General features: G+C 38.2%; 1 protein-coding gene across 30 annotated transcripts in view; it reads left to right on the forward strand.

Annotated features, from left to right (window-relative positions):
• Positions 1 to 27627, forward strand: part of ANK2 (ankyrin 2) — a 467799-nt gene that overhangs the window by 400114 nt on the left and 40058 nt on the right. For 19 of the 30 annotated variants that reach the window (XM_057310022.1, XM_048212352.2, XM_057310026.1 and 16 more), the window contains 8 exons: positions 536 to 680; positions 6584 to 6686; positions 7325 to 7428; positions 18534 to 18758; positions 21343 to 21497; positions 23690 to 23901; positions 24424 to 24628; positions 27028 to 27124. In XM_057310022.1, coding sequence (XP_057166005.1) covers positions 536 to 680; positions 6584 to 6686; positions 7325 to 7428; positions 18534 to 18758; positions 21343 to 21497; positions 23690 to 23901; positions 24424 to 24628; positions 27028 to 27124 — 1246 coding nt within the window. Of the gene's footprint in view, positions 1 to 535; positions 681 to 6583; positions 6687 to 7324; positions 7429 to 12258; positions 12295 to 18533; positions 18759 to 20245; positions 20345 to 21342; positions 21498 to 23689; positions 23902 to 24423; positions 24629 to 27027; positions 27125 to 27627 lie in introns of all 30 variants that reach the window. The other 11 variants (XM_044384265.3, XM_044384273.3, XM_044384268.3 and 8 more) reach the window with 3 other exon arrangements.

The raw sequence follows: 27627 nt of genomic DNA on the forward strand, positions 1-27627 counted from the left end.
GAGAAGCAGACTCCGCACTGAGCAGGGGGCCCGATGCAGGGCTCAATCCCAGGACCTGAGATCATGACCTGAGCTGAAAGCAGATGCTTAACCCACTGAGCCACCCAAGTGCTCCGAGCAGTAGAAATTTCTTAACATATTGCCAATGACATGAAGAGACTCTTAGTGCCGGACATTATGTACAAAATTATTGAAACAATGTCTAGAAGTTAAGTAGTCTATATAGTGCAATAGGTTAAATCCTACAAGCTGTAAATCAGCTATGGCGATAAAGAAATGAGTGAAGAAAATTGATACAAAGAGAATTACAATTCAGGTAATTTTTTCTTCTTGGTAAGCAATGGAAAAATGGGTCAAATATTATTTCTCAAAGTTCTAGCACTTTGTGGTTGCATGTGTTCTGTTTTCTTCGCGTGTGCAGTGTTCCAGTGATGTCTGTGCCATTCTGATGTTTTTCACAATCATCATCCTATTTTGTAGTCCATGTGACATTCAGCAAATAATTCTTCCTCCATCTTCCTTTCATTGCTTCAAGGTGATGACACAATGACAGGCGATGGGGGAGAATACCTGAGGCCCGAGGATCTGAAAGAACTGGGGGATGACTCCCTACCCAGCAGTCAGTTCCTGGATGGTATGAATTACCTGCGCTACAGCTTGGAGGGAGCTCGCTCCGACAGGTAGTCACCTAAAGCTGACGCTTGCTATCAGCCAGAAAGCAATGCAACACTTTCTTATGATGATAAGAAAAAAGTAGGCATAGTTATGGATGCTTAATAGGTCCTGCACTATTATATCTGCATGGTATATCTTACTGCATCCTTGAACAACTTTAAGTGCCCATTTTAAAGAACAGGACCCTGAGGCCTAGAGAGATTAAGTAACTTAATAAAAGTCAAGCAACTAGTAAGAAGCAGAGCAATAGTAAGCACAGAGCTCTGTCCACTTCAGGATAGTGTTTGCAGTCATTTACCACTTTTTTCTCTAGGCCAAAAAAAAGGGCCGTTTTACCTTATGGGTATTTTTGTTAGTGGCATAAATTCTTGAATAAAAGTATGTCGTGAAGAAGGATGAAAAAGAAACAAATTCAGAAAGAAACTGCTTGAAACTGACCTTTTCATGAAAAAGAATTAGGCCAAAATCCTCTAAGATCTTGAATACAAAAGCATTCTGAGCACAATCTGAAGGAGTACAGGTTTTATAGACAAATCTGAAGAGGCTTATGTCCTAGTCTGAAATATAAAGTCAATGTTGTTTTCTCATTATTACTGACTAGCACAACTGGTGTATGTTATTTTTTTGAGGCAAGCTGAATAAGAACATTCTGTGGTACCTCGTCAAAAGATTGACTGCCAATTTAGGTGAACATATGGTTGCCCATATAGTGTAATATTTTTCACTAGTCAATAATCTTAGGTTTATAGTTTTAATCTTGGCTGTATTCTAAGCTGTAGTTAACATATTCATAGTCTAAGATATAAATACCTTAAAGCGGAGTTCATTCTAAATGGATAATTAGCAAAAACAAATTTTTCTTGAGGTTTTTCCTTGAGCATCAATACCTCTTCCCTACTTTTTTTCTTTTCTTTTTTTCCCCTTAAATAATTCAGTGTGCATGTAATAAGTGCCTTTCTGGGCTAGCTTTGTGGTAGGTGCTAGAGGTACAAATATGACCAGGACATGGTTGCTAAAATCATAGTCTGATGAGATGTGGGAGAGACTGGCTAGTGGTACCCGCAGAGTGCAACTGAAGCCCCGGGGCTCAGGCTTCCTGGAGGAGATGAGCCCAGACTGAGACACAGTGATGGGAAATGATGGTGAGGAAAGGTGGGGAGGGCATTTGAAGCCTTAATGAGATCTTGAGCAAAGGCTCATGGTGTGTGAGAGAAAGAATAGCGCAGTATTGGTAAAGTGTAATTGTCAAGGAGGAGAGATCTTGTCCACATTTTGGATGGCTCCCTCTGACCATAAACTTAAAGGCTGACTTTTAGGGGAGAGTTGTCAAAGGGCCAAAAACTATTGCAGAATCCAATACGTTTCAACTATTAAGCTGCTAAGAGAAGACTTGGCCTTTCACCTTGGTGGTAGCAATCATGGAGAGAATTTGGAAAATGACAGATTTGAGAGCATATGTACGAGGTAAAAGCAGCCAGATGTGGTGATGGATTTCATGGGGTGGGTGAAAAGGAAGATGGTTGTATTGACCCTTTGGTTTCGATGACATAGACGGAGGGTGGTCCTTGGGGTCAAGTGGCAGAAGGAGGAGCCACTCAGGGTTGAGAGTGGTAGGGGCGGGGGGCGGGGGGGGGAGATGGGTGACGGGGCTGGTGTTTTATATATTGGATTCTGACATATGGATGGATTTGCACATCACAATCTGAAATTCTTAGGAAAAGATTTCAAATTTCGATAAAATGAAATTTATGGCTTTGCACAAATTCATAATACTCTATAAATAATCATATCGCTGTCAGAGGAAAAAACCTTCATTTTCAGCATGGTCTATTTTATCAGGTTCTTGATCTGATCTTTTTTTCCTTCTTTGAAAATACTAGGTTAAGGAAAGTTTAGAAAGATGCTTTGTATATAACGGGTTCATGGTTTGATGATTCTACTTAAACAGAGCACTTATCAGCATGTAAAGATGAGGATATGAAACAAGCCATGGTCTGTTCTCCAGGTCCACACTAGCATTTCTAGACCCCCAGATTGTATTCATGATCTCCAACATGGAATTACAGGCAACATCTCATTTTCATGGATTTCTTGTTTCACTGATTTTTAAAATTTTCTTTATGCAATTCAATGGGAGTTTTCTTTTTTTGGTAACCATTTTTACTTTTCGTTGTTTATTTGGTATGCTTTCAATAGTACCATGCCCAGGTAGGTATTAAATAGCATGAAAACACTGTAACACTTCCTGGATACATCCACATTTCCCTGCTCACTGTGCAATGTGTGGTGTGTGTGTGTGTGTGTGTGTGTGTGTGTACGTGTTGGCAGGAGGTGCTTATATTCTAGAATTATGGATTTATTCTCAAGTTAGGATTTTTATGTACTGATTGAATAACTGAGCGAGAAGGGTGAATGTATTACTAGACTACAAGTCTGACATGCCCCGGCCTGACTTTGTTTGAACTGTCACAGCTCCACCTTGTGGTTAATAAAACATTATCATGGCTTCCCCAAAGGAACCTCATCAGTCTGTGTATAGTTGGAGATGGTAGAAAAACCATTCTGATGCCTAAAATGTACATGGATGCAGGAGAACAAAAATAGGAACAATTTAATGTACATTGATAAAAACATATCCAGGTTCTTATTAGTTAGATCTTGTGTCCATTTTATTTCATTTTTGCTTAAAATTAAATTTAATGTAAAACACTAACAATGAGCCACAGAAGCTTTTCCATGCAAGAAAGCAAACATATTGAAATATTTGGATATTCACTAGTTTAATAGGGTTCAAAAACGTCATTAATTGAACATCTAATACTACAGCTTACTAAGATAGTAATTATTACATCTTTTGATGGAATTACAGACTACCTAATATGTGTCTATAAAGTAGTTTACTATAGTGCAAAGAAGTAAAATTTAAGACCATGGCATAACTTTTGGCACAGTCTTTCATTGAACAGCAAGTACACATTTATACTCCTATAGATATGTGTTATTATAAATTAACTGAACGGGATGACTTCTGACTTAACGAAAAAGAAATGTATTAGATAGTAAAATACTTAACCTTGTTTGCAATGTTTTAAGTCAGTGTAGAAAATTTTTTATCCAGAGACTTGAATTATTCCCGATGTTTGTGCTGGTCATCATTCCATTAGAATAATTTCTCTACTGCCGGAATATTTTAATTTTATTTAAGTAAGTTCTATACATCAGAGAAAAGAGCAGTTAGAAACTATAAACATTGATTAAACATCCAATTAGAAGGCAGTAAACAGTAAGTCAGAATAAAATGATAGAAGTAGAGATATTTAGGCATAGTTCCAACTTACTCCTTCTCCCTCCCTTCCTCTGTCTCTCCAATTTTTCTCACTCTCTGTCTCCATATCCTAATATTTTTCTCTCTCTACCCTAATCTCCTTTTCGGTTGTAAGTCAACTCTTTCTTTCTTTCCTTCTCCTTCTCTATTTCTTTCCTGTGGGGCTTTAGGAAAGACAAAAAATAACACCAATACCCCCTTTCCCCTCCTGATTCAAACCAATTGAGAGATAGACTTGGGTATCGGTAGATAGATATGAAAAATCCACCTTTATTACTGGTATGTTGATTGCCAAAATGCAGCTCTGTGCTTGCAGCCAAATGAGCTGTTGCATACGTCATTCCTAAGTAGACAGACATCCATCCGGTTATGGTATCTCCCTGAGGGTGGCAGTTGAGACCTGGCTGCCTCCTTTCCAAGTTTAGACCTTTACAGTGGTGGCAGTTAAGTCACGAAGGCAGTTATGTCACTGACAGAGTCTCTACTTGCTGTTGTGAGGAGGTGCGTCTGGTCCTACACCTCAATGCCTCTTGCTCCTTTTGCACTGTTCATTCATATAAATTTAGCACCTTTACATGTATAAAGTTGCAATTTGGATCTTTGAATTCCAAAGCCCCGGATAGAGACTCAGGGTTAGGCCAGAGTTAATCCTAAACGCCTGCAGCCTGTTCATTAAGTGCACCATCAAAATCCAACTGCACATCTGTAAAACCGGCCCTAATATCGGCTGCCAGGACTAGAACCGCCCTGGGTGTTCTCAGTAAGGTGTCTGGGCCGCCCCTGCCTTGGCTGTGTCCAGAGCCTCAGTCTTCTTCGAGAACCTATGTAACATAAAATAGTGAAAATTATATTTAGATTATATTTAGATTTCGTTTTATTATAAACACAAATTTATACAGGGTCAGGCAGTCAACTCCTTTAATTCATGTCACTTACCTTGTAATATTCCAGTCTGTTTTGGGGGCATAAAAACTACAGCAAAGGGTGCCTGGGTGGCTCAGTGGGTTAAGCGACTGCCTTCTGCTCACATCATGATCCTGGGGTCCCAGGAGTCCCGGTTCGCGCTGTCCACTCAGCGGGGAGTCTGCTTCTCCCTCTGACCCTCCCCCCTCTCGTGCTCTCTCTCTCAAATAAATAGTAATAATATAAAAAATTTAAAAAATCTTTATAAAAAAAAACAAACTACAGCAGAATAGGAAGGAGAAGGCCCTCAATTACTATGAATTATCTACCAAATGATGATTTCCTCAAAGAAAATTGAAGTTGGCTCTATTGACACCTCATAAAAATGACAGTATATGGCTTACAAAATTGGATCTATTGGTAAAATGAAAATAGTTTCTACTAAGAAATATGCTAACCTGACACTTAGTCCATAATTCTACAGTGCTTCACTGGCCAAATACCCACTAGCTGAAAGTAAATGAAACTCTGCTTCTATAAATATTGTGAAAGCTTGCATATCTCTATTTTTCCCTATGGGCTTTGGGCTACTATTTTGAAAACAGATATTTAATTCTTGGACTAGCATGTATAAAATGCAGCTTCTATGAGATATCAGTCTATTTATCATTTGATCGTACAAATTGATCAGGAAGGAATGAATTGCGCTTATGCAAATGTCAGGTTTTACCCATCACATTTGCATATATAATTCAGAACTCTGAAATTCAGATTTCTCAAAAATATAAAGCATTAATTCCCAAGGCCTAAATCCCATGTTGAAGGCAAACCTCGTTTTCGGTTGTGTCCCTGGCCGTCTGTTTCTGTGCTGGCAGATGTGTCTGTGTCCTGGGTTGGTGCTTAGAAACGGTTTCTTGTGCTCTTGCGTCTCATTGCCACAGCAACCAGCACTCTTCGGTGCCTCACTCACCACACAGAGGACACGCAAAGGGAACAATGCTGCCCTTTGAAATAGCATTGTTGGAGACACCAGAGACAAACAAGAGGAACTCCTCTTCCGCAGGAAGCATGCATCTGGCCACGGTTCATTTCACTCTGTACCTTCCAGGGGAATGCACCCATGTTCAGTCAGTCGCAGTTGGAGAGGAGGAGAATGAGGCACGCAGAGAATGGAAAATGAGCAAAAATGAAACCCGTGCTTTTGTTCTGTTCTCTCTGAGGGTGGTCTCGTTCCCCCCCCCCCCACCCCGATATTTTTCTCAGTCGCAGGGAGATTAACATTTAGCACAGATTGAAGCAGTCTATTCTGGCATCATTTCTTGTGTGAATCTCTTGTCCTTGGTAGTAGGTGAGCTACGGTTTGCTGGTTTCAAACGTTTCTGGGAAGGAAATAAATCAGATTAGAAGTATCACATTTTAACTTCTGGATTCCCTTGTGCCCTTGCCATTGAGTGCTAGGAACCAGTCAAAAGATGTGTTGGTTTAGTTGTTGGACAGAGAGGGAGGGCAACACAGAGACCTGTGTTTCCTTCTCCCACGGTTGCGATTCATGTCCCCCTGGAAGTTGCACTGTTAGCTAATAGCGCGCTTTTTTCACTCTCCTGCTCGGCTCATCCTTCCATCCTCCCAACCCTGCTCCTGCTGTTGGTATATGACCATGGCCTCCTGCCAACCTACCAGCCTCCGATCCTTCAGTTCCGACAGGTCTCATACCCTGAGCCATGCCTCTTACCTGAGGGACAGTGCCATGATTGACGACACAGTTGTCATCCCCAGTCACCAGGTACGTGACTTTTTCCTTCGACGTCTCAGCTTTCTGGAGAGCTTTCTGACGTTACTTGTTGCTGGAAATGTCCAGAGAGGGTTTTTCCATGTGGAAAGAAATCGTCTTAATTCAGTTAACAAGCTGGGATAAGAGTTTGAGGGCTTTTCTAAAGTGATATACTGCCTGTGGCTTCAGCTCTATGAATCTTCTGTGGAGATTATATAGAAAAATAGATGTCTTTCTAAAAATCTCTGTTAAAGGAAAAAGTGAGATAGGGTACATTTAAGGTAGAAAATGAAAGGTATGGGTAAAAATACATCTTATATTTAAAATTGTTACAGGGAACTGTTAGAGGTTATTATGGAATATTTTAATCTTCGGTGGGATTTTATCAGTTTTGGCTGGTTGGATATAGAGAAGTAGACGTGAATACCTACTCTCTTCCAGGACAATTACACAGATGTGGTCTTATGTCAATAGTATACTTTAAATGGGAATGTATTATAAAACATACATTTTAAATGGCTTGGTCTTATATTTTTAAATGAAAAGATGGTAACGTCACACCTTGCTGTGATACCACTTTTTAGAGTTCTTTATATTGTATTTAATTGAAGGAAAGTATTTTTATTAAATCCAGTGTTCTTTGTATTTAGGTGTCAACTCTAGCCAAGGAGGCAGAAAGGAATTCTTACCGTCTCAGCTGGGGCACTGAGAACTTAGACAACGTGGCTCTTTCTTCCAGCCCTATTCATTCAGGGTGAGTAAATCAATATTATGTATCCAGATCAAGAGGTAAAAAGAGATGAGCGTGAAAATAACAGCTTTGTCCAGTAGCTTTAGCTGATGGCTAGCTTACAGGGGAAGTGACCTTTGTTTAAACTTGTAAATAACAATGCTTTATCCAGTGCGGACTCTACCTACACAAATGAACCAGCTAATAGGGTTGAATTCAGCATAGAAAAACTGACTATTGTTTTAAAATAACTAGTAGAATTGCATCAGATAGCTTGCTAACTAACCAGAATATACCAGTGGCCTCCTTACTATTCACATTTTGTCTTAAAGGTTTCTTAAAAAGAGGAGCAGGATCATTTGGTTTCTAGAAAGTTCGATGTACTAAGATTAACTGACTAGTTTAATAAATGCCTTTCCTCACATATTCATGCATTTAAAATCATGTTTTCAGAAGTTTGAATCACACAAATATATAGAGGAGTTCATATCTGTTTGAAGTAGGGATATACCAAAAAAGGGGAATTTGAATGCAACCAGTCAGGTTCTTGGTCACCTTCTAAAAACCATCCAGGTACTATGTAAGTCATTACTTAAGAAATGCTGCCTGTTTGTATAAACTCATTAAAAAGTAAGACTTTGAGTTAATAATTTTAAACAAAGATGTTTGTGAGGTGTAAGAATTCAATTATGCAGAAAATAACTTTCTTAAGGAGTTTTAAATTGTGACCCTCTTCACAGTTGGTTTTTCCCTTACATTTTGGTAGTTTCAACTTATAGAGTAATTTTATTATTATATATAAACTTTATTTTTTTTTTTAAAGATTTTATTTATTTATTCGACAGAGATAGAGACAGCCAGCGAGAGGGAACACAAGCAGGGGGAGTGGGAGAGGAAGAAGTAGGCTCATAGCGGAGGAGCCTGATGTGGGACTCGATCCCATAGCGCCGGGATCACGCCCTGAGCCGAAGGCAGACGCTTAACCGCTGTGCCACCCAGGCGTCCCTATATATAAACTTTAAAAATATTTTTCCTTTAATCACTTTTATTCTCATTTTAAAAAGCCCCCCTTGTATTTTACCTATTTTGACTTAATTTGATTTAAATTACTACCCCAAACTCCTAATCCATAATCCCCAGAACTATTTTGAGTGGTGGATCCTTTCTTGTTTTTATTATTCTAAAATATTCTCTCAGAAAAGCATTTGAAAATTTGGGATCTTTTAGTTTAATTTTCTACCACAGGCTAATAGAATGTAAAATTAGTTATACAGATATTGAAAATAATCATAATACTTTTTTCCTTGTTAGATAAGTAAAAGCCAGTTCTTGATGCAAAAGTCATTTCAAGGGAATAAAAACCAAGTTAAACCTCATCCAAATTTACTAACATATCTTTAGGTACAAAATGAAATAATTAAAATCTGACACCTGTACATCATTCTAAAAGCATAACATTGCATTTTGCTACTAAATTTCTCAACAAGTCTAAGGAGGAAAAGAGGCTTGAGCTGTAGTATCAGAGGATGGTAGAATCTAGAAACCATAATAAAATATTTGAAGTCTATATCCAGACAACAAAGTGACAAGATTATTTTAGGCAAAGTGTGATTAACTAAAAGTAGCCAAATTTGCAAGAGTCAAAGTATTATGGTAATACTTCAGTTTTCAAAATAAATAATTTACTTTAAAAAAGGAATTTCTTAAAGTCTTTTAACTGCTGAAGCACAATAAAATACTCAGCTTAAGTACATCAGTATACATACCAATTGTATAAAACTAGATATATACATAAGTAATTCTAGACGATCACTTACATTGAAACAAGATCATCCAGTGGTTAAAAGTTAACCACTTGTTAAGATAAGGGTCTTTAAACTCTTGTTCTGTAATAAACCAAATTTTCTACAAACTTCAAACATCATTTTTTTTTAAGATTTTATTTATTTATTTGACAGAGAGGGAACACAAGCAGGGGGAGTGGGAGAGTGGGAAGCAGGCTCCCTGCTGAGCAGGGAGCCCGATGTGGGGCTTGATCCCAGGATCTGGGCAGACGCTTAACGACTGAGCCACCCATGATCACTGATTGTAAATAACTTTCAACTCTGGCTGTACATTAGAATCACCTTGGAGCTTTAAAAAATATATCCAGGCCCAGCTCAAACCAGTTACATCCGAATCTCTGTTGTTGGGGCCTTAGCATGGGCATTTTCTGCAAGCACCAATAGTCCAAATATGTGCGTTTTATGTATACACTGTTAGAAAGGAACAACTTTGCCTGATAAAGCTTTGATCATTGGGGAGATCTGGGTAATTAATATATACCTAGTTCTCTCACATGTTTTTTTTTTTTTAAATCTCTTTCATTCACTTGTTTTTCACACATTGTTGATTGAATTCTATAAAGTACCAAACTTGGTGCCAGGCAGTAAGCAAAATAGATAAGTAAGATCTAGCCCTTACCTTTAAGAAACACGCCCCTCTGTCATTGGAAGATAATCCATGGAAGAGAGATAACATGGTGGTTAAGAGTGTGCTTTGGAGTCAGACCAGTCAGAATTCAGCTCCCAGCCCTGACAGTCAGGATGTGACACTGGGCAGGTTATGGAAAATATCCGAGTTTCAGTTTATCTGTAAGATGAGTGTTATATCATGGACCCCATAGGGGAGGTTTATGGATTAAATGCTTCTTAAATAATTAGCATTTTGTCTAGAAAGAATAAGTACTCAATAGATTATAGCCACCAGTATTTCTATAACCCTCATATACATCTTCCAAATCCTTCACCAATTCCAAATCAGTTAAGCAGAATCCTCTAAATGACAATACCACTATAGTACAATTCATAATGGTAATATTTGACTTGTTATTTTTATCAGGTAATCTGTCATCTAGTGAGGTCTCTAGAATTTGAATGCACACAGTGCAACAGATAACTCTAATGGGATGAATACTCACACTGAAAACACAATGATTTTGAGTGTCATGGTATTTGAAAGCTACCATGCTATTTAAGTATAGGAATAACTTTCATAATATCATCTAATAATGATTTCTTTTTTTAAACTTGTTCATTATACACGAGGCACCTGTGTAGTAGTTTTTATATATTTTTAAGGAACTAAGTTTTTCTTTAATTGAAAGAATTCTTAAGCCACTTCAAAATCTGCCCAAAATGTAAGAAATAAATGATTTTTAGACAGAGGAGATAACAAAGTCAGCTTTTTTATGCACATGCCACTAATTTTGTGTATAATGTTCTATTTGATTCCATAAAGGGATTTTAGAGTAATAGAAGACACAGCTTCTACCAGTAAGCAGTATTAGTAATTTTCTTTTATTTTTCTAATGAAAATGAGTAGGTAGCAGTGCTTAAAAAATTCTGTTCTGGCCAATATATACAGGTAATATCTGGCAAGAGAAAGGCTGACAGTAATATTTTTGTTCTTTGGATTGTGTTACTGATTCACAGTCTAATCAGTAGTCAGTTCTAGCACCCTGGTCATGATCATACCAACATAAGCTTGGACAAGAATTTGAATTTTATAATTCTTCTCCATTTCGGAAGTGCATAATGAATTAACAAATGAAAGGCACAGTTTCTAGTAATAGTTTTGTGATTCATTTTAAATGTTATTATTTCAGTGGTATTATCTTTGTAGTTCCTTAATGCCAGCCAAGTGCCAACAATTAAATGCCACTTCATGATGTTGTGCTACAAAATATTATAGTAACTAGAAGTCCGTAAGAAAGTGATCTCTTAAAGGACTTCTTTTTCATAAAAACATGTTGACAATTTTGCTGTGAACCTAAAGCTACTCTAAAAAACAAAATCAGTTAAAAAAAAAACTTGTGAAGGTAATTAGCTCAGATAGTAGAAGTTGACCTTAGAAACTCAAGGAAGTCAAGACTGTTTCTCATTTGACAGTGTTAGTATTTATCAAATACCTAGATCAGTTGATTTGGTTGCTTATGGATTTCAAAAACCCTAGTTTTTTTTAAGGTACATGAAGGTAAATTCCTTTGGACGAAGACAGTTATTTTCTAAGTGGCAAAACAACTGTTTTATAAGGTTGGATATCTGTCCATTCAGCATGTATCCTTTTGTATATTGTCAGGTGTTGAAAACACACGTGAATCATATGAAAACTTACGGAGGGTTTTGCACAAGAGCAGACTCAGGTAGAAGAGGCATGAAAGGACTGTAAAGTGGGATCAGTCAATATGACCAATGAGACAGCAAACCACAAGGCAGGGAATGAAAGTCTTGAGAAAAGCACTCTTTGCGTAGTTTTTTGTTACCTACTGGTAGGTAATTAATGTTACCTGCTCTGCCTTAGAGTTGATGCTACTGTTTGTCATTGAAGCTCTTCTTTAAATTGTGCCACTTCTGTTTGCATTTCTTTGGTAGAAGCCCAAAAGGGCATTACCATTATTTTGAAAGTATTAAAAAAGTATGAGTGAAAAGTTTGGAGACAAACTATGTCCATCAAATCGAAGACTCTGTGACGTTCATTATAAGAACACTTGATGTTTTGCAACTTTGTGGACCCTTAGACTTGGTCACATGACCTCCCCCAGCCAGTGTTGAATAAGGCTACAAATCCAAATCCAGTGATTTTTAAATCTTATCCCCAGTTCCCTCAACTGGGAGTCACTGTGAACCCCCATACCTTGCTCTTCTCTCCGCATTTGCATAGAGCTATATCTCATTTGTATTTCCATCTTTTTTTCGATGAATACTGTATTGGTGTATAAGTAATATATTTTGGTTGAAAGTCGCTTCTGATTTCCTTCTTTATATTTCACTTTATCCATTCCTTCTCTGTGCTAAAGTATCTATTCTGTTGCAGCCGCTCCTCTCCATGTCTTGATCGTGACAACAGCAGGTGAACTTCTGCATAATTCCTTCTCTGACCATGTGGCCTCCCCCTCTGCCCCTTTCACCATCTCCTTCTGCCTTTACCCCATCTCAGGATGCTTTAGTGTGAAGATACCTAGCCAGAGAGAGAGAGAGAGATTTATATTCTCCAAATTGTGGCCATTGCTGAATTCCCTTTCTCTATGGTGGAAAAAAAGTGGGTACTTTTTTTATTTCTTTGGAAATCAGGCGGGGTTGCACCAAAATTAATGGAGACCACTGTGAAAGCCTGTTTTGGCCATGGGTCTCCACGTCCCCATTTCTTTTGTGAGAAGAAGTGCTACATTGAGCTGAAGGATGTCATTTCTGGCAATTATGCAAATTGGGTGAGCTATTTTAAAGTTATATTAAAGGTTATGATTTTAAGTATCACTTAGTAGAGTTTTTGGGTTTGGTTTTGTTTTTTAGCTATATTCTAGGTGAACCAAAGGCTGAAAGTTTATTAATAGTGCATTTCCTTTCTAGTACTGCTTTAAGTACAACCTTTTGATATTTTGGAAATTGTGCTATAGGATGATGCTAGTCGGTGTTCTAAAAATATCTATTCTTTATTATTTCAGTAAGGTTATTTTTAAAGGTTCTTATCAGACTGCCGATGCTAGTATTTTTATTATACAGTCTGCACCATGATACTACAGATTGTCTACAGATATGACACTTTTTATTATCTAATTTTGGAAATTTTGTATCCATCCTTTTACTTTTTCTGAAACACTAAATATTATGTTTCTATACATGAACATAGTGAGTAATAAATAATTGGTGATTTTAGCAAATTAGAGCCAATTTTTTCAAAGTCATTTTCCATCAGTTTTTCAGTTTATGGAATTCAGAGGACGAGGAAGGAATTAAGGGAATTACAGAGGAGAAAGAGCTCATGTTGTTTTCTCACATAAACCAGCAATCAGATTTAATTTAAAGCCCTCTTGCTATGTATATGTGGATCACTGAAGCACCCTGATGACTTTTTTTTTTTTTTTTTCCTATTTTTACCTGATAACTAACTCTGAATGCTGTAATCTCCTCCCTGTCCCCACCCCATGGTCCTGGATGAATTAAAAGTAAACCTAAGGATTAGTAACTTTTGGGGTGGAGGACACTGTCTTCAAGAGACCAGAATCGTTGTTTCTGCTGCCTCCTCTGAAGCATGTACCTACTTAGCTAATCAAATTGTGTATTTGCAGGCAAATTGTCTGCATAATAATCGTGGACTGCTTTTGCTTTTATTCTTTTTAAATTGTGATAACACTGTATCTCACAATTTAGAAAACTTCAATAAGAATTTCTATTTTGCATGATTGCTGAATTTCATTTGGAGAGTAAGATATGCAATTAAAGCTGAGTATATTCTGTGATAAATTTTGTCTGTACAGTCTTCAGTCAGTGTTGAGTGCAATGTGTGTACACATTTTCTCCACAACTGTTCGTTGACTGTCTTAACCATACAGCAAAAATAACATATCTTTCTTGGAGTAAAAGCAGTTTATTTTCCAAATAAAAATTCTTACAGAGCATCTGACAGTCATGAAACATTTCAGTGGCTTTCCTAACCTTGGTTAACAGGAAATGGCACATTGAATTTTAACACCAGATCGCCATAGAGTTTATTTAGCTGAGGTCTTTCATTTTATGGATGAGAAAACTAAAACTTGAAGACAGGAAGTGACTTGCTTGAGGTTATGGCAATACTTCAAGACAGAGATCAATTTAATGATAGATGGCATCCAGGAAAGAGCATGGTACTTGCTGCATTTTGTGCTCTGTGATAATAGTCCCTTTATAGCTTATTTAAATAGTGAAGTTCATACACTACTAAAACCCCCACCATCACATTAAATTGCTTTAGCAAAGTTCCTCGTTCATTTTAGGTATTCAGTAAAAGTTAGTTTCTCTCTTTTTTAGGTGTTGTATTACACTATAATTTTTAAGACATTCGAAATACAGAAAATCATCTGGGCATAGGGAAAGGAAAATGATGGCAACAAGTATTTATTGAATTCTGAATGCTTTACCCATGCATGGTTTAATCCTCACTGCACCCTCAGTGGTAATATTATGATTCTCCCTCATCAGCATACTAGGCTTAGGTCTTTAAGCTCACAAACAGCAGAGCTGAGCTTCAGTCCATACATATATCCTGTCCTCTGTACATATTTAATTATGTGTTTTTACTTTAATTCCTTTTATCTCCAAATGTTTGCGGTTTATCTTGTCCCATTTTTAATCTTCTGAAAATATGAGAAAATCATATTTACTTAATCATCTCTAGTATGTGAGCTGATTCATCTCATGACTCATAGCTTCCAGCCTTTCACTTTTTCCTGTGGTACAAAAAAGTAAATGGTCTCTTACAGTCTGTTTTTTACATTGCAGAATAACTTTACTAATTCTACCACCTATCCAAATAGCGAAACCGTCTGATATTCTGGCACTTTTAATAAAAGTGTTCAAACGCTTACCCAGTTGTATATTATAAACTATTAGGGTTAACTAGCATGTTTTATCTCAAAGACTTTTCATCAGCACTTGAATTATTTCTCTTATTCCCTCTTATTTGAAGCAAAGACTTCTTTTAGTGTACAATTCTGCATATTCAGCTTTTTAATTGTTACTCTGGAATTACGTTATTTGAGTCTGATTTCTATAGAGTATTTTCTTGCTGAATTTATAAACATTTTTATTCATGTTGACTACTAATATTCAGTTCTTTCATGTCTCCTAACCTTTTCTGTTTCTTTCTTGACCTCTTTCTGTTTTGCTCTCCTCTCAAGTCTCCTGCCTCTGACTCTTCCCCCCTCCCTTCCCATCTCCTTTCCCCCTCTCTAGTCTCCCTTCTCTCTGGCTAAAGACAATTCCTTCACCAGAACTTGTCACTTTTGTTAGTCCGTTAGTTCCTTTAGTTAGTTGAGAAAGACACAAAGGCTTGGTTTCCTTGGAAATGTAATTTTTCTTTTCTCTGAATTATGAGTATTGGCACCTTTTCCCGGTTTGCTGTGGTTGGGTGCAGTACTTAAGCATTACTCTCCAAATCTATAGGGTACGGAGACACTTACAGTTAAATATGTCTACTTGCAGATTCAGTCTTTAAGTTCTTGTATTTTGATTTCCCAATCTTTGGTCTTTCTTCATGAAATTTTCACTCCTATAGGAAAGTTATTTCCTTTGTTATATTCAAAGTCTTGATTCTTGGTTATTCCCATTTTCTACTAATCATCTGCCAAGGTAAATTAACATATCAAATCTTTTACTTGGGAGCAGGAAAAGACCTATAGAAAAATATTTAACATTGAGTATAGTCCTTCCCAACTATTTTGCTATTTTATTGGCTGAAATATTGGAGTGTAGTAATTTGAATGATTTCTGGCTGGATTGGTTGTCTAGAGACCAAGCAATTAAATTACTTTCAATTTTGCTGCCTTTTTTTATTAGATCTAAATATATACAACTTCTTTCAACTTGCTCTTTTCATTCTTCCATTCATTCACTTATTCAACAATTATTTATTGACTGCCTACTATGTGCTCCATGTACATTGTGCTAGGCACTGGGGGAACATAGGAAGAACAAGGTCACTGCCAATATGGTACTTACATGGCTCCTGTATGTGGTTATAATTCACTTCTTATTGACCAGGAAACGAAGTGATTCTGAGTCAGCAACACCATCATGTGAAACCTGGGGCTTAGACTGTGAGCTGCTTGGCAGGAGCAATTATGTTTTTATTTTCAGTATCCTCAGTTCATGCAGGGCACCTGCCAATAGGAGGGTAACAAACACTGCATGCTTCTCAGGCATGGAAATGGAAGTTATGGAGTATATGAGAACAAAAGAGGATCTCAAAGGGAACAGTCAATGACACAAAATCAGAGAAAGTAATCAAACATGTAGTTATTGGAACATTGTTATAGCTAAGAACATAGCAACTGTCCTTCACTTTTTTAGAAGATGCACCCCTAGAAGACATTCTCCATGTTTTTCTGGTTGGAGACATCATGTAGGCCATAAGTCATCAATGGAATAAATCTAGTGGAAACACAATAGCATATAACCGTGGGTGTGAAAGCTCCTTAAATGCCTTCAAAAGGTAAAAAGACTGGTAAAACTGAGTAGATGTATTATAATAATTTCTTATGAGTGTGAGTCCCTGTTCTGTTCATCAGTGGTGACAGTAATCAAAAGATGAAAAAACAATTAGGGAAAGTCAGAAATATTACAATGCACCTTGGAACAGCACTGGGTGAAACTTAGTAGCTTTGCTCCTAGTTTTTATACAAATTGACGTTAATATCACAGTCAAATAAAAATAAATGGGGAAGAAACTTTTGTATTCATCTAGAAGTGTTATCAGTTTTTTTCCATTCTTTTGAGCAATACTACATTTTAAAAAACAAATAGAAAAGAATTTTTTTAAGAATTTATGCTTAGACTAGTAAGAAGAAAAGCAGCCAACCTTTTTTTCATTGTGTTTTAACAAAGACCAGAAACATCCATTCTTGAGTAGTGAACAATTGATTATACTCCCCACTTTTTGCCCTGTACTAAAAACTTAGAGGGCTGGGTGTGAATGGTAGTTCTAGGCTGGCTCCTGCACGTGGGAAGGGCGGTAATGGCTCTTCTTGTGGTCTCATCCTGCATGACGGGCTTCAGACAGACAGCCGGCTCCTCCGCATCCATTTTTATTACTAGCAACAGGATTTCTGTTTAACAGCATGCTTAATGAGTTCTGTGTCCTGCTATGAAGAAGATGCTAACATATTTTTCATCACGTGTCTAAAAATAACATCAATGTATTGTGTTTCTATCCTATAACTTACTTGGATAAAATGTCTTTCAAATGTTTTCAGTGTTGTCATGGATGCAATATCTAGACGTGGTGGATCTGATGTAGTTCTTGTGTTGGTTGAGTAGAAGTTGATCCCTAATACACCTGTATGTTGCTTTCCTCTTTGTTTTGGTATATGAAATCTTGCAAATGCGATGAAAATTGGGGAAGACAGTAATGTAATCTGTAAAAGGGTGTACACACTGTTTGTTTGTGTCTTTGTGTATATGTGTACAACACTTGGATTGCCTGGTTTAATTTTCGCTCCTTGAGGAAGTGAGTGCCTCCAAGACTTTAATGAGTGTTAGGACCATCAGAGTGACAAGAAGTCGAACTAAACTGTATCAGGATCCATTAAGACCATCCCACAAGAAATAACAATCAAGTTAAAACTAATCGTTTCTCCTGGTACACTTAAACAGGCACTTGGATTATAGTTCGTTTATGCATGAACAATTAGCAGTAGAAGAACAAAAATAATAGAGATAGAAGCCTTTACGTTTCTAAATTTTTAGCTGTGATTTTCCACATGCAGTTTACTATAATTTGGGGAAAATCATGAGGCACAGATCTCTTCCGTCAGCATGAGCCCAGGGTTTCTCACTTAAAAACACAGAGCGGAGGGAATTTATAATCTTATTTTCTGCCCACCCCATCTTTGCTTCAGTTAGACCAGGATGGCAGACAGCTTCCTACTTAAGAACTGAAAAGGGACATGTCAACCAGTAAATTGATTCTATCCAAACACTTAATTTTTTGCTTTTCCTTCTCCTTTAGAATGCAATAAGTTAAAAACCTGCTTCCTGGGTAAGATGATGTTGGAGCAGGATGCATGTACATGATCTTGGGAGAAGGCCTATGAATCTTTTTTTTTTTTAAGTCATAGAATTATATTCAAATGGGTTGGACAAGATGTAATTTTGAAAAGTCAGGTTGGATTAACTTAGAAAAACTGCAATTTGGTCTTTTTTCTCTATCCTTACATTATTTCAGCATGTGGATTTTTCAGGACACACCTAGACAGAAGCAGAAGCCTTTGCATTTATAATGAAAGAAGACTCCTCAGCGTTCATTATATAATTTTATTCCACTTTCTAAGTCAATTGGACAGATTCTTAATTTACAGTTTGTATTTAATAGCACCGTTGTCAACAAAAACCAGGATTCTTTAGTTATGGATCAAACTAATGCAAAAACTGAAACAATGACAAAACAAATAAAGGCATTGGCATAAAGCGAAATAACTTTTAAGGACAAATATTTTGCCACCATGCAAATAAATTAAAAAGAACAAAGCATTATGAGAAAAAAAATTAACTTGACAAAACCTGTTTATCTGCTTCCAGTATTTCAAAACATAGCTAATCTTCTATTTTAATTTTTAGTTTCCTGGTTAGTTTTATGGTGGATGCCCGAGGTGGTGCTATGCGAGGATGCAGACACAACGGGCTCCGTATCATTATTCCACCTCGGAAGTGTACTGCCCCAACTCGAGTCACCTGCCGTCTGGTCAAACGCCATAGACTGGCGACAATGCCCCCAATGGTGGAAGGAGAAGGCCTGGCCAGTCGCCTGATCGAAGTCGGACCTTCTGGTGCTCAGTTCCTTGGGTAAGGGTTTCTGATAAACCTCCCACTTAGTCACCGATGGGCTTGTGTCCTCTACGTGAAATCACTAGGATGGAATGAAAAAAGGTACGTCGATAATGTTGTGAAAGAAGATCGGCCCCTGTGAAATTACTTAAAAATCGGACGTCGCACCTTGGTGCTTGACTCCTACCACATGCCTCTTATTTTAAGGCATTAATGAGTTCAACATTCAGATGAATTATGACTCCTTCTCTTGGGATGTGACAATAGCTGCTAGACCCCCAGTGTGAATAATCATGGTTTAGCTGATGGTAGGTATTTTTTTTTCTTATCCTGAGACTCACATGGTAAAGTCATAAAGAAAAAAATACTGTCCATTCCAAACATAAATTTAAAGTCTTGTGTAGTTATGAAATAGAATGATTATTTGTGGAAAGCAGTGTGGTCTTTATAGGATATATAAAAATTTACTCCATGTGACTTGTTTCTGTTATCGAAATTGCTATCTTGAGTCTTAAAATCACACCAGCAGTCTTTTTAGTTGTAGTTTTCATTAAGAGGACAAAATCAAGACTAACTTCTGCCATGCTCATTTTAGCAATTTCTTCCGTTTGTACGGCTGCTCTTATATATCAAGTGGTGTCTCAATATGCCAAGAAATGACTAGCTACCACTGAAAACTGACAAAAGGATGAAGTTTTGGAGGGGGACAAGTTTCAAAATATTTTGAAACAAATCAATTGTATTTAAGTCTTGTCATATAAAGCCTTTGTGCTCAGAAATTGGGAGAAAATTCTATTAATTATGAACTCTTTGCTTTGCCGGTGTCGTTTGGGGTAGAGGATTTGCTTTAGAACTTGGGGAAATGTTCTAAAGCCTTATAATTTGGAGCAAATTATTAACAGATTGCTGCAAATTATGTTCACACCTGAAAATGGGTGTCCGTATTGCCCAGTTATAGAAGCCACCTCCCATGTCCTCCTCAATGACCAGAGATTTAGAAGGAGCCTGTGAAGTTCTGGGTTGCATCAGAAATGCCATTATGGTTGGAATAATTGCCCGACAATCCCTTTCGTCTTCTGTACCAGGCCCTTTTCCCTCCCTTATGCTCAGGTAGTTTTAGGCTTTTTAATAAAGTTCACATCTGTTGAGGAATATCGATGAAAACATCTGCCCTCTCTACAGAGTTAGAGTTTTCATTATATTCCCAACAGCTTTGTCTTTCCTGTGGAGCATATTTTTTTTTATTTTTATTTTTGGCTCGTGCCCTGGCAGTGAACGTAACTAGGGACAGATCCAACATCTAAGTGTCTCCTTCCACGCGCCTCCATTGTACACTCTGGGTCTCAGTTCCTTGCTCTCTGTGACCAATGGAGGGGGCAGAACCAAACGCAGTGTGAAACCAGACTTCACCCTGTTGATCAGCCGGTGACGCTGGGGTTCTGTGGAAAACAATACCTGAAGCTTACTTCTGTTCTTTCTTTCACTGCTGCTTTGGATGTACTCAGTAAACTTCACCTGCCAACGGCTCCTCCCCCACTTAATGAGGGAGAAAGTTTGGTCAGCCGCATCCTTCAGCTGGGGCCTCCTGGAACCAAATTCCTTGGGTAGGAGTGACTTAAAACAAATTGATGGCTGCTGGCCCCCATTCTTCTCCTCCTTCTGCAATATGATTTCTCTTTTTGTCATTGTGCCCATGACATGTCCCTCCCTATGATTTAAATTCTGTATAACCTATCTTTAGTGGACCATTTCTGACCCTTGTGGTATGTGACTTTTTATTTTTGAGTGATGTTTTTTATATCTTTTCCCTTAAAGTGCTGTGACCTTCATTTTCGTTTAAAGCATGAGATCTGCCTAGTTGTACTATGTGCTAGTTATGATGTTGTTATGATAAATTCAAAGTCTGTATCAAAGCAACCTGGACTGAAAAATCAAAAGCCTCTATAAATTTTGAAAGTGAATGCGACCTAAAAATGCCAGGGCAGTGCATGTTCTGGATCCTGGGTCTGACAGGCATGGGACACAATGGGCTGTCTGCTGAGGAGCAGCTCAGTTAGGGCCACGCTGTGTACACATGCCTATTATTCCCTTGAATGAAAAAAGAAGAAAACATAAGCAGAAAACCATGAGTGCATGTCTCTTTAGTTCCCGAGTAGTTAACTCTTCTGACATCTTTTTGTTGACAACACATCAAATTATGCAACATTTGAGCCATTTTCCTTCTCAAACCATTTTGTCATTTGCACCTTATAGCAAATGTTTTGGGAGACTGGCACACATCATGGATATGCATGCCCATTTCTTTTGGTTAAATGTGTTATACTTACATTGATCAAAGGAGAAGTTCCAGAATGCCACATGCACTCACAGGGAAGCATTATTTGGCTTAAGGTAGCAGCATGCCCCTAAGGATTGGTGCCCCCGAGGTGGAGTGCTACTGTGTGACCATCTGCTAGCCAGTGGGCTCCGGAGGACAGCCCAGTATGCCCTGTCCCGAGACAGAGAACAATTCCAGGTCACTTTGCAACAGACAAAGTCAAGGTGCTTGTCTTGCTGTTGGTTAGCTCTTGTCCACACTGGATGTTCTGCCTTACTGTGTCAGGCCTGTGATCGTGGAGATCCCTCATTTTGCTGCCCTCCGAGGAAAGGAGCGGGAGCTGGTGGTCCTACGCAGTGAGAACGGGGACAGCTGGAAAGAGCATTACTGTGAATACACTGAAGATGAGTTGAATGAAATCCTTAATGGCATGGATGAAGGTACTTCATATTAAGGGTTTTAAAAGAATTCTAAAGGGGAAGCATTAAAATTATCTCTTTCTTATGACTAAGGGAGTATGTATATGTGTGGGGCAGGGAGGGGACGTGGGCTTGGGCATGTGTGGTCCTGCTGTTATTTTAATGCATTAGAGAATAATATGATTTCCTGTTTAAACTTTCTATTAAGGAGATAGGAAAATTAAGTTCACTCAACCTTCTACATGTAATTCAAACAAGGAGTTCGTCAGGGAGAATTTCATATATACACCTACACATAGAGTTAAGGAATTTATTTTTTTCGTTGGGGCTTTGTTCTCTGTACATCCCAAATCCAGCTTGGGCCATCTAGCCACAGGGTGAAATGTCTCAGTGTGACTGGAGGGAATTGGCTTGTTCTCTGGCCTCCTTAGGCTGCACAAAAATGAAGGCCTAGTCCTAAAACCAGGAGATGGGTTCCACTTTATTTCTTTTTAAAAAGATTTTATTTATTTGAAAGAGAGAGAGAGTGAATGAGCAGTGAGGAGGGGCAGAGGCAGAGGTAGAAGCAGGCTCCCCACTGAGCAGGTAGCCCGTCTCAGGACTTGATCTCAGGATCCTGGGATCATGACCCAAGCCAAAGGCAGACGCTTAACCGACTGAGCCACCTAGGTGCCCCATGGTTCCACTTTAAGTAACTACACAAATAGGGTAATTCCTTTGTCTGAGTGCCAAGAGCATACCAAATTTTGTACAAATCTGGACACCCAGCAGTGAGGCTATTTGTCATGTTTACCAGGCTTGCAGATGACCGCCAGAAGCTTCGGGTGTGGCTCGCAGACAGTAAGTGGAGCTGGACAGCCGCGGCTTTAGTGTATTTCTTTCTGCATCCTGCTGAGGTGGGATAAGAATAGAGGCCAGGCTCACCTACCCAAGGGGTGGTTGGAACAAGAAAGTACGCCCTCTAGTTGCATAGGTCAGTATTTTCCAAACAGGATAAAAGATCAGGGTTCTTCCTGATAAAGCTTGTTCCATGCAATGTTGAGCTGCTTCTGTTTCTTGGAGCCATTTCTTTTGCCTGCATGTAGGTTTAGGATGCCTCCCTCTGAGATATTTACCTGTCATGAACACTGCCACGAGCATTGGCGTCTTGTCCTTGACTGAGTACTCTCATATAACTCTATGTGTATAAAGCCTGTTTTAAAACAAAGAATCCGATTTTTGTATTTTTATGTCCTCTATGATTGGAAATGCATCCTTTCGTAAGTATGTGCTAGTGTTTGCCAGTGCATCGGTTTTCAGTTAGGCATGATCAGATCCTGGGACTTCTGGCTTTTGCTCTCTTGTTATATTCAATTGTCAAGAAAAATATAGTTGCTGCTCCTGCCTCTAGAATGGATTGGTAATGATTTCCAAAAATAAACAACTTTCTGTGATCCCTGAAAATCCAGTGATCCCCTTAGTGCAAATTTTCTGCCATTTAAGCTAGTCTGCTTTTCATGTTACCCTACATAGCTACACTAATGCAATTTACAAAGAACCCATTATCCTATCTTGCTGACAGTAAATGATATGTTTGATAAGTTGATGGTTTCAGGGAAGTACTCAAACCCCGAATTCATAATCACTGATTTTTTTTTAAATATCTGACTCTTTCAGAGACAACCATGTCACTAGAATAAACACACAAACACAACCCTTACCCTTACAGGACAGATTTTATTCCTTCACTATTGCCCTGAGAACTGAAAGGGCCATATTTCTTCTTAAAACCACTATAACTGGTTTTTGAGCTAACTTTGAAATTTGCGAAGAAAAGGAGTCCAGGAGCTATTTCCTCTCCCTCAGGTGAACCAAGAATAGGACAGGTTTGTTTCCATTCCAGGTTTGCCCTCAAAACCCCTCATTTACAAAGGCAGCCGGCCTGCATTACTGCTTCTGGAACTGGGCGCTTTCCTTTCACAGTGCCCTGGAAAGACCTAGTTTCCACAGAGAAATAAAACATGCAGACTAACTGCTGATAGGTCTTGAAAAACTGAATTTTTTTTTTTTTCTGGTGTTGTTAGGTTAGATAGTCTTGCTCTTTAAAATTTCCTATTAAAAAAAAAAGTGTTTTGCTTCCACATTTGTTTACTATTAACTCTGCCACGGAGTTTGCTAGAATGCTTTTGGAAGGAAATCTTTGCTGTATGAAGATGGGTCATTTCTTGTCTCAGTGCTGGATAGCCCGGAAGACCTGGAAAAGAAGCGAATCTGCCGCATCATCACCCGTGACTTCCCACAGTACTTTGCGGTGGTGTCGCGCATCAAACAGGACAGCAACCTGATTGGCCCAGAGGGAGGCGTGCTGAGCAGCACCGTGGTGCCCCAGGTGCAGGCCGTCTTCCCAGAGGGGGCTCTAACCAAGAGGATCCGTGTGGGCCTACAGGTATGCCCTTGTTGGATACCAGTTGACCTAACAAGGATTTTTACTCTAGTAAAATCAGCTTTTCAGGTGGGAAGTACATGGTTAACGCATCAGATTATCCCCAGAGGAGCAAAAGCTGCCCGTACAGACTGTGGGTCTCCGCAAGTGTTTTCTTTTTTTTTTTTTTTTTGGCTTTATTTATTTATTTGACACAGAGAGAGACAGCCAGCGAGAGAGGGAACACAAGCAGGGGGAGTGGGAGAGGAAGAAGCAGGCTCCCAATGGAGCAGGGAGCCCAATGAGGGGCTTGATCCCAGGACCCTGGGATCGGGCCCTGAGCCGAAGCCAAACGCTTAACGACTGAGCCACCCAGGCGCCCCTGTAGGTCTCCTAAAGTTTTATAGGAGTGCTTAGTACTAAACTTACAATTGCCATATTTGGAGTCACCAAACTGATTTATGAACTAAAAAGCAATGCATTGAGTAAGAAATTTGACATCAATATAGATATATTGTTTATTTTAATATTTTTTTCTTTGAAAAGGCTCAACCTATGCACAGTGAGCTGGTTAAGAAGATTCTAGGCAACAAAGCTACCTTCAGCCCTATAGTCACTTTGGAACCTAGAAGAAGAAAATTCCACAAGCCAATTACCATGACCATTCCTGTCCCCAAAGCTTCAAGTGATGTCATGTTGAATGGTTTTGGGGGAGATGCACCAACCTTAAGATTACTATGCAGCATAACAGGTGAGTCCCATATGACTATGCTAGTAGAAAGTTCTGAAGGAAGAAACATAGACTGTTGTAAATATTAAATTACCTTTGTCATCAGATACCTGTGAGGTTATATGCATTAATTCAGGAAAAGCATTCTAATTAGGCAAGTGAAAGGTAAAAGGAAATGAACTAATATTTATCAAATACAGCTTGTATGCCAAACTATTGGACACTTGACATGCACTGTCATTTCAGTCTTTACAGTGGCCCTGTAAGAGAGTGTTAACCCTATTTACTGAAAAGGAAGTCAAGGCCGAGAGAAGTTCTATAACTTGCCAGAACTCATACCATAAATATTTGGCAGAGTTGGACTCCAAATCCAAATTTACATACCTCAAAGCCCAAGTGTTTAGCCTCCTTGAAGACTTCATCTGATATTTTTCATGCAAGACTTCATCTTACATGAAAAATAAATAGCATCTTGAATAATTATACACAGTAGTTCAAACATCTGTCTAGGAATTGGTTTGTCTTTATCATTGATCTGTTGAACTAACTTTGGAAAAACAAAATACAGGTTTTTAATGATTAACTGAATTTTGGTCTTTTCAATTAGAAGTTGTAATAGCTTTCAGAAAACTACAACACTCCAGAAAGACATTCCCAGAACATTGTTTTGTTTTGTTTCTGCTCAATAATACCACCGCAAACGGTGAGAGGAAAAAATCCACACAAATAACCTGTGTTAAGCCTATGTCACTGGACTGATAATTTCCCTGTTTAACAATAACTATGTGGTGTCGGCATTCAGTAAATATACTGTTGTCAACAGAAATAATCACCATCCCTGGTTGTTTAGGTATTGTTAGATTTTTTTTTTTTTCATTTCTCCTCTATATTAAAAGGAATGTTCACCCTTATTTTGTTCTCTAATTCTCCCTTATTAATGTTTTTTTCTGTACTTATGATAGCAAACCTTTGACAAAAGCTTAATAATATGACATCAGTTTAATAAGATGACAGAATTTTAAAATACACAGACTACAATGAGTATAGAAGGAAATCTTAGGCTTCACTTATGATTGCTTTCCCAGTTACCCATTTCTGGGTGTTATCAGCATTTCTGGGTGTCATTCCCATGCTTTTTGTTCCATGGGTATACGATTAACCTTTCTATAATGTACAACATAATGGCATGGGAGCAAAAGAAGGAAGACTGAAAAATGTGGCGCACCTGCCCCTGTAGATGATGGAATGAAGATACCGCCTGGGCCTAGACGCCATCTAATCTAATTATTCCAGCCATAGATCTTCAGATAGGTTTGCACTAAACAATTCCTTAAATTTATTTGTTAATTTAAAAAAATATATGTTAACCAGAGTGTTTGGACTTTTGTGTTTTGCTCTGCTATATGGTTCTGCTGAGAATTTCTATTTTAGGAAGCCGCTTAATAAGTTTCCATGAACTTTCTTTGATAACTCATTTCCTTCTTTAAGGAATTTTAGAGTCACAACTTTTCCTCATATCAAACATATATTCCTCCTGCAATGCTTTAAGACTGTTTTATCCTCATCTATGCCAACGTAATTTCCCAGTAGAATGAAAGTCAATATCAGCCTCCATGGTGATCTTTCTGTGCACATAGGCCATCCTTCAGCACTCATTCATTCATTCACTTATCTTGCAGTATTACCGAGCTCTTAATATTTTCCAAGCATTTTTTTTTTTGCTAACCTTGAACTGCAAATTGAGAAGAAATTTTATTTCTTAAAAATAATTCCAGAAAATATGAAGTTCAGGAACAAAAGATTTTTTGGATTTTTTGTTATTTTAACAAAGTATGCAGCTCCTTAGTTGATCGAAGTAGCTTTTAAAATCATCAGATGTTACGATTTAAAATGATCTTCAAAGCCTGGCAATTACAATAAAAGCTTCAGAATATCAGTCAGATCTTAACAATAGAGAACAAACTGAGGGTTGCCGGAGGGGGGCGCGGACAGGGGATGGGCCAGATGGGTGATGGGTATTAAGGAGGGCACTTGTGATGAGCACTGGGTGTTGTATGTAAGTGATGAATCACTAAATTCTACTCCTAAAAACTAATACTGCACTATATGTTAATTATATAGAATTTAAATAAAGACTTGAAACATAAAAAAAAGTCAGAGAATAGAACACTTAGTAGGTAATTTGAGGCAGTTATTCAAAGACCCTCCCTTAAGTTAAGTTCCTTGAAAGGTGGTGTCTGCTGTTTGTTTTCAGTGTGTTGTTTTTTAGCATGTGGTTTTTAGACATGCTGTTTCCAATATGTCATTCAGAGGGGTGGATGGGAGGGATGGTTGAACACAGCCAGAACCACAAAGACTTTATTTTACAATTCAAAGTCTGGAGTTTTGCCTGATTTTGTTAAACAATCATATTATTTCAGGTGGAACCACTCCTGCACAATGGGAAGATATTACAGGAACTACGCCATTAACATTTGTCAATGAATGTGTTTCCTTTACAACCAATGTGTCTGCCAGGTATGGTTATGCAGCCCAGAAAAGCCCACTATGATATTGCCCTTCCCCATTGTCTTTTGTTTTGTTTCTTACGGTCTTTAAAAGTGAATCTTTCTGGTTTGCTTTTAAACATCATCTGCATTTACTTTCATATTTTAAACTGGACCCACCAGCAAATGTAATAGTGACTGGACAACAAAGGACAACCAGTCAGATTAAAATCTAAGACAAATAAGGGACTGTGACCCTGACTCTGGTTTTAGCAGCCACCACTGATTTTTCCAGTCCCAAGGGTCTTAGAAAAGATAAATTTCCTGTTGTGAAAAAATAGCCTGAACTACTTTTTCCAACAGAATAGTTAAACCACAAATCCCGCTGTGGCTTGAAGGTTTCAGTGACTTACAACGCATTCTAACACATGTGCATATCCCCCACTTACATATCACACATCTTTTAAAAGCTGAAGCTATCTAGTTTTCTGTCATGCACACATTAACTCAGTTGATTACTATTAGTTCACATTT

The sequence above is a fragment of the Ursus arctos genome, unplaced genomic scaffold (assembly GCF_023065955.2).
Source record: "Ursus arctos isolate Adak ecotype North America unplaced genomic scaffold, UrsArc2.0 scaffold_11, whole genome shotgun sequence".
In the NCBI taxonomy this organism is placed as follows: domain Eukaryota; kingdom Metazoa; phylum Chordata; class Mammalia; order Carnivora; family Ursidae; genus Ursus; species Ursus arctos.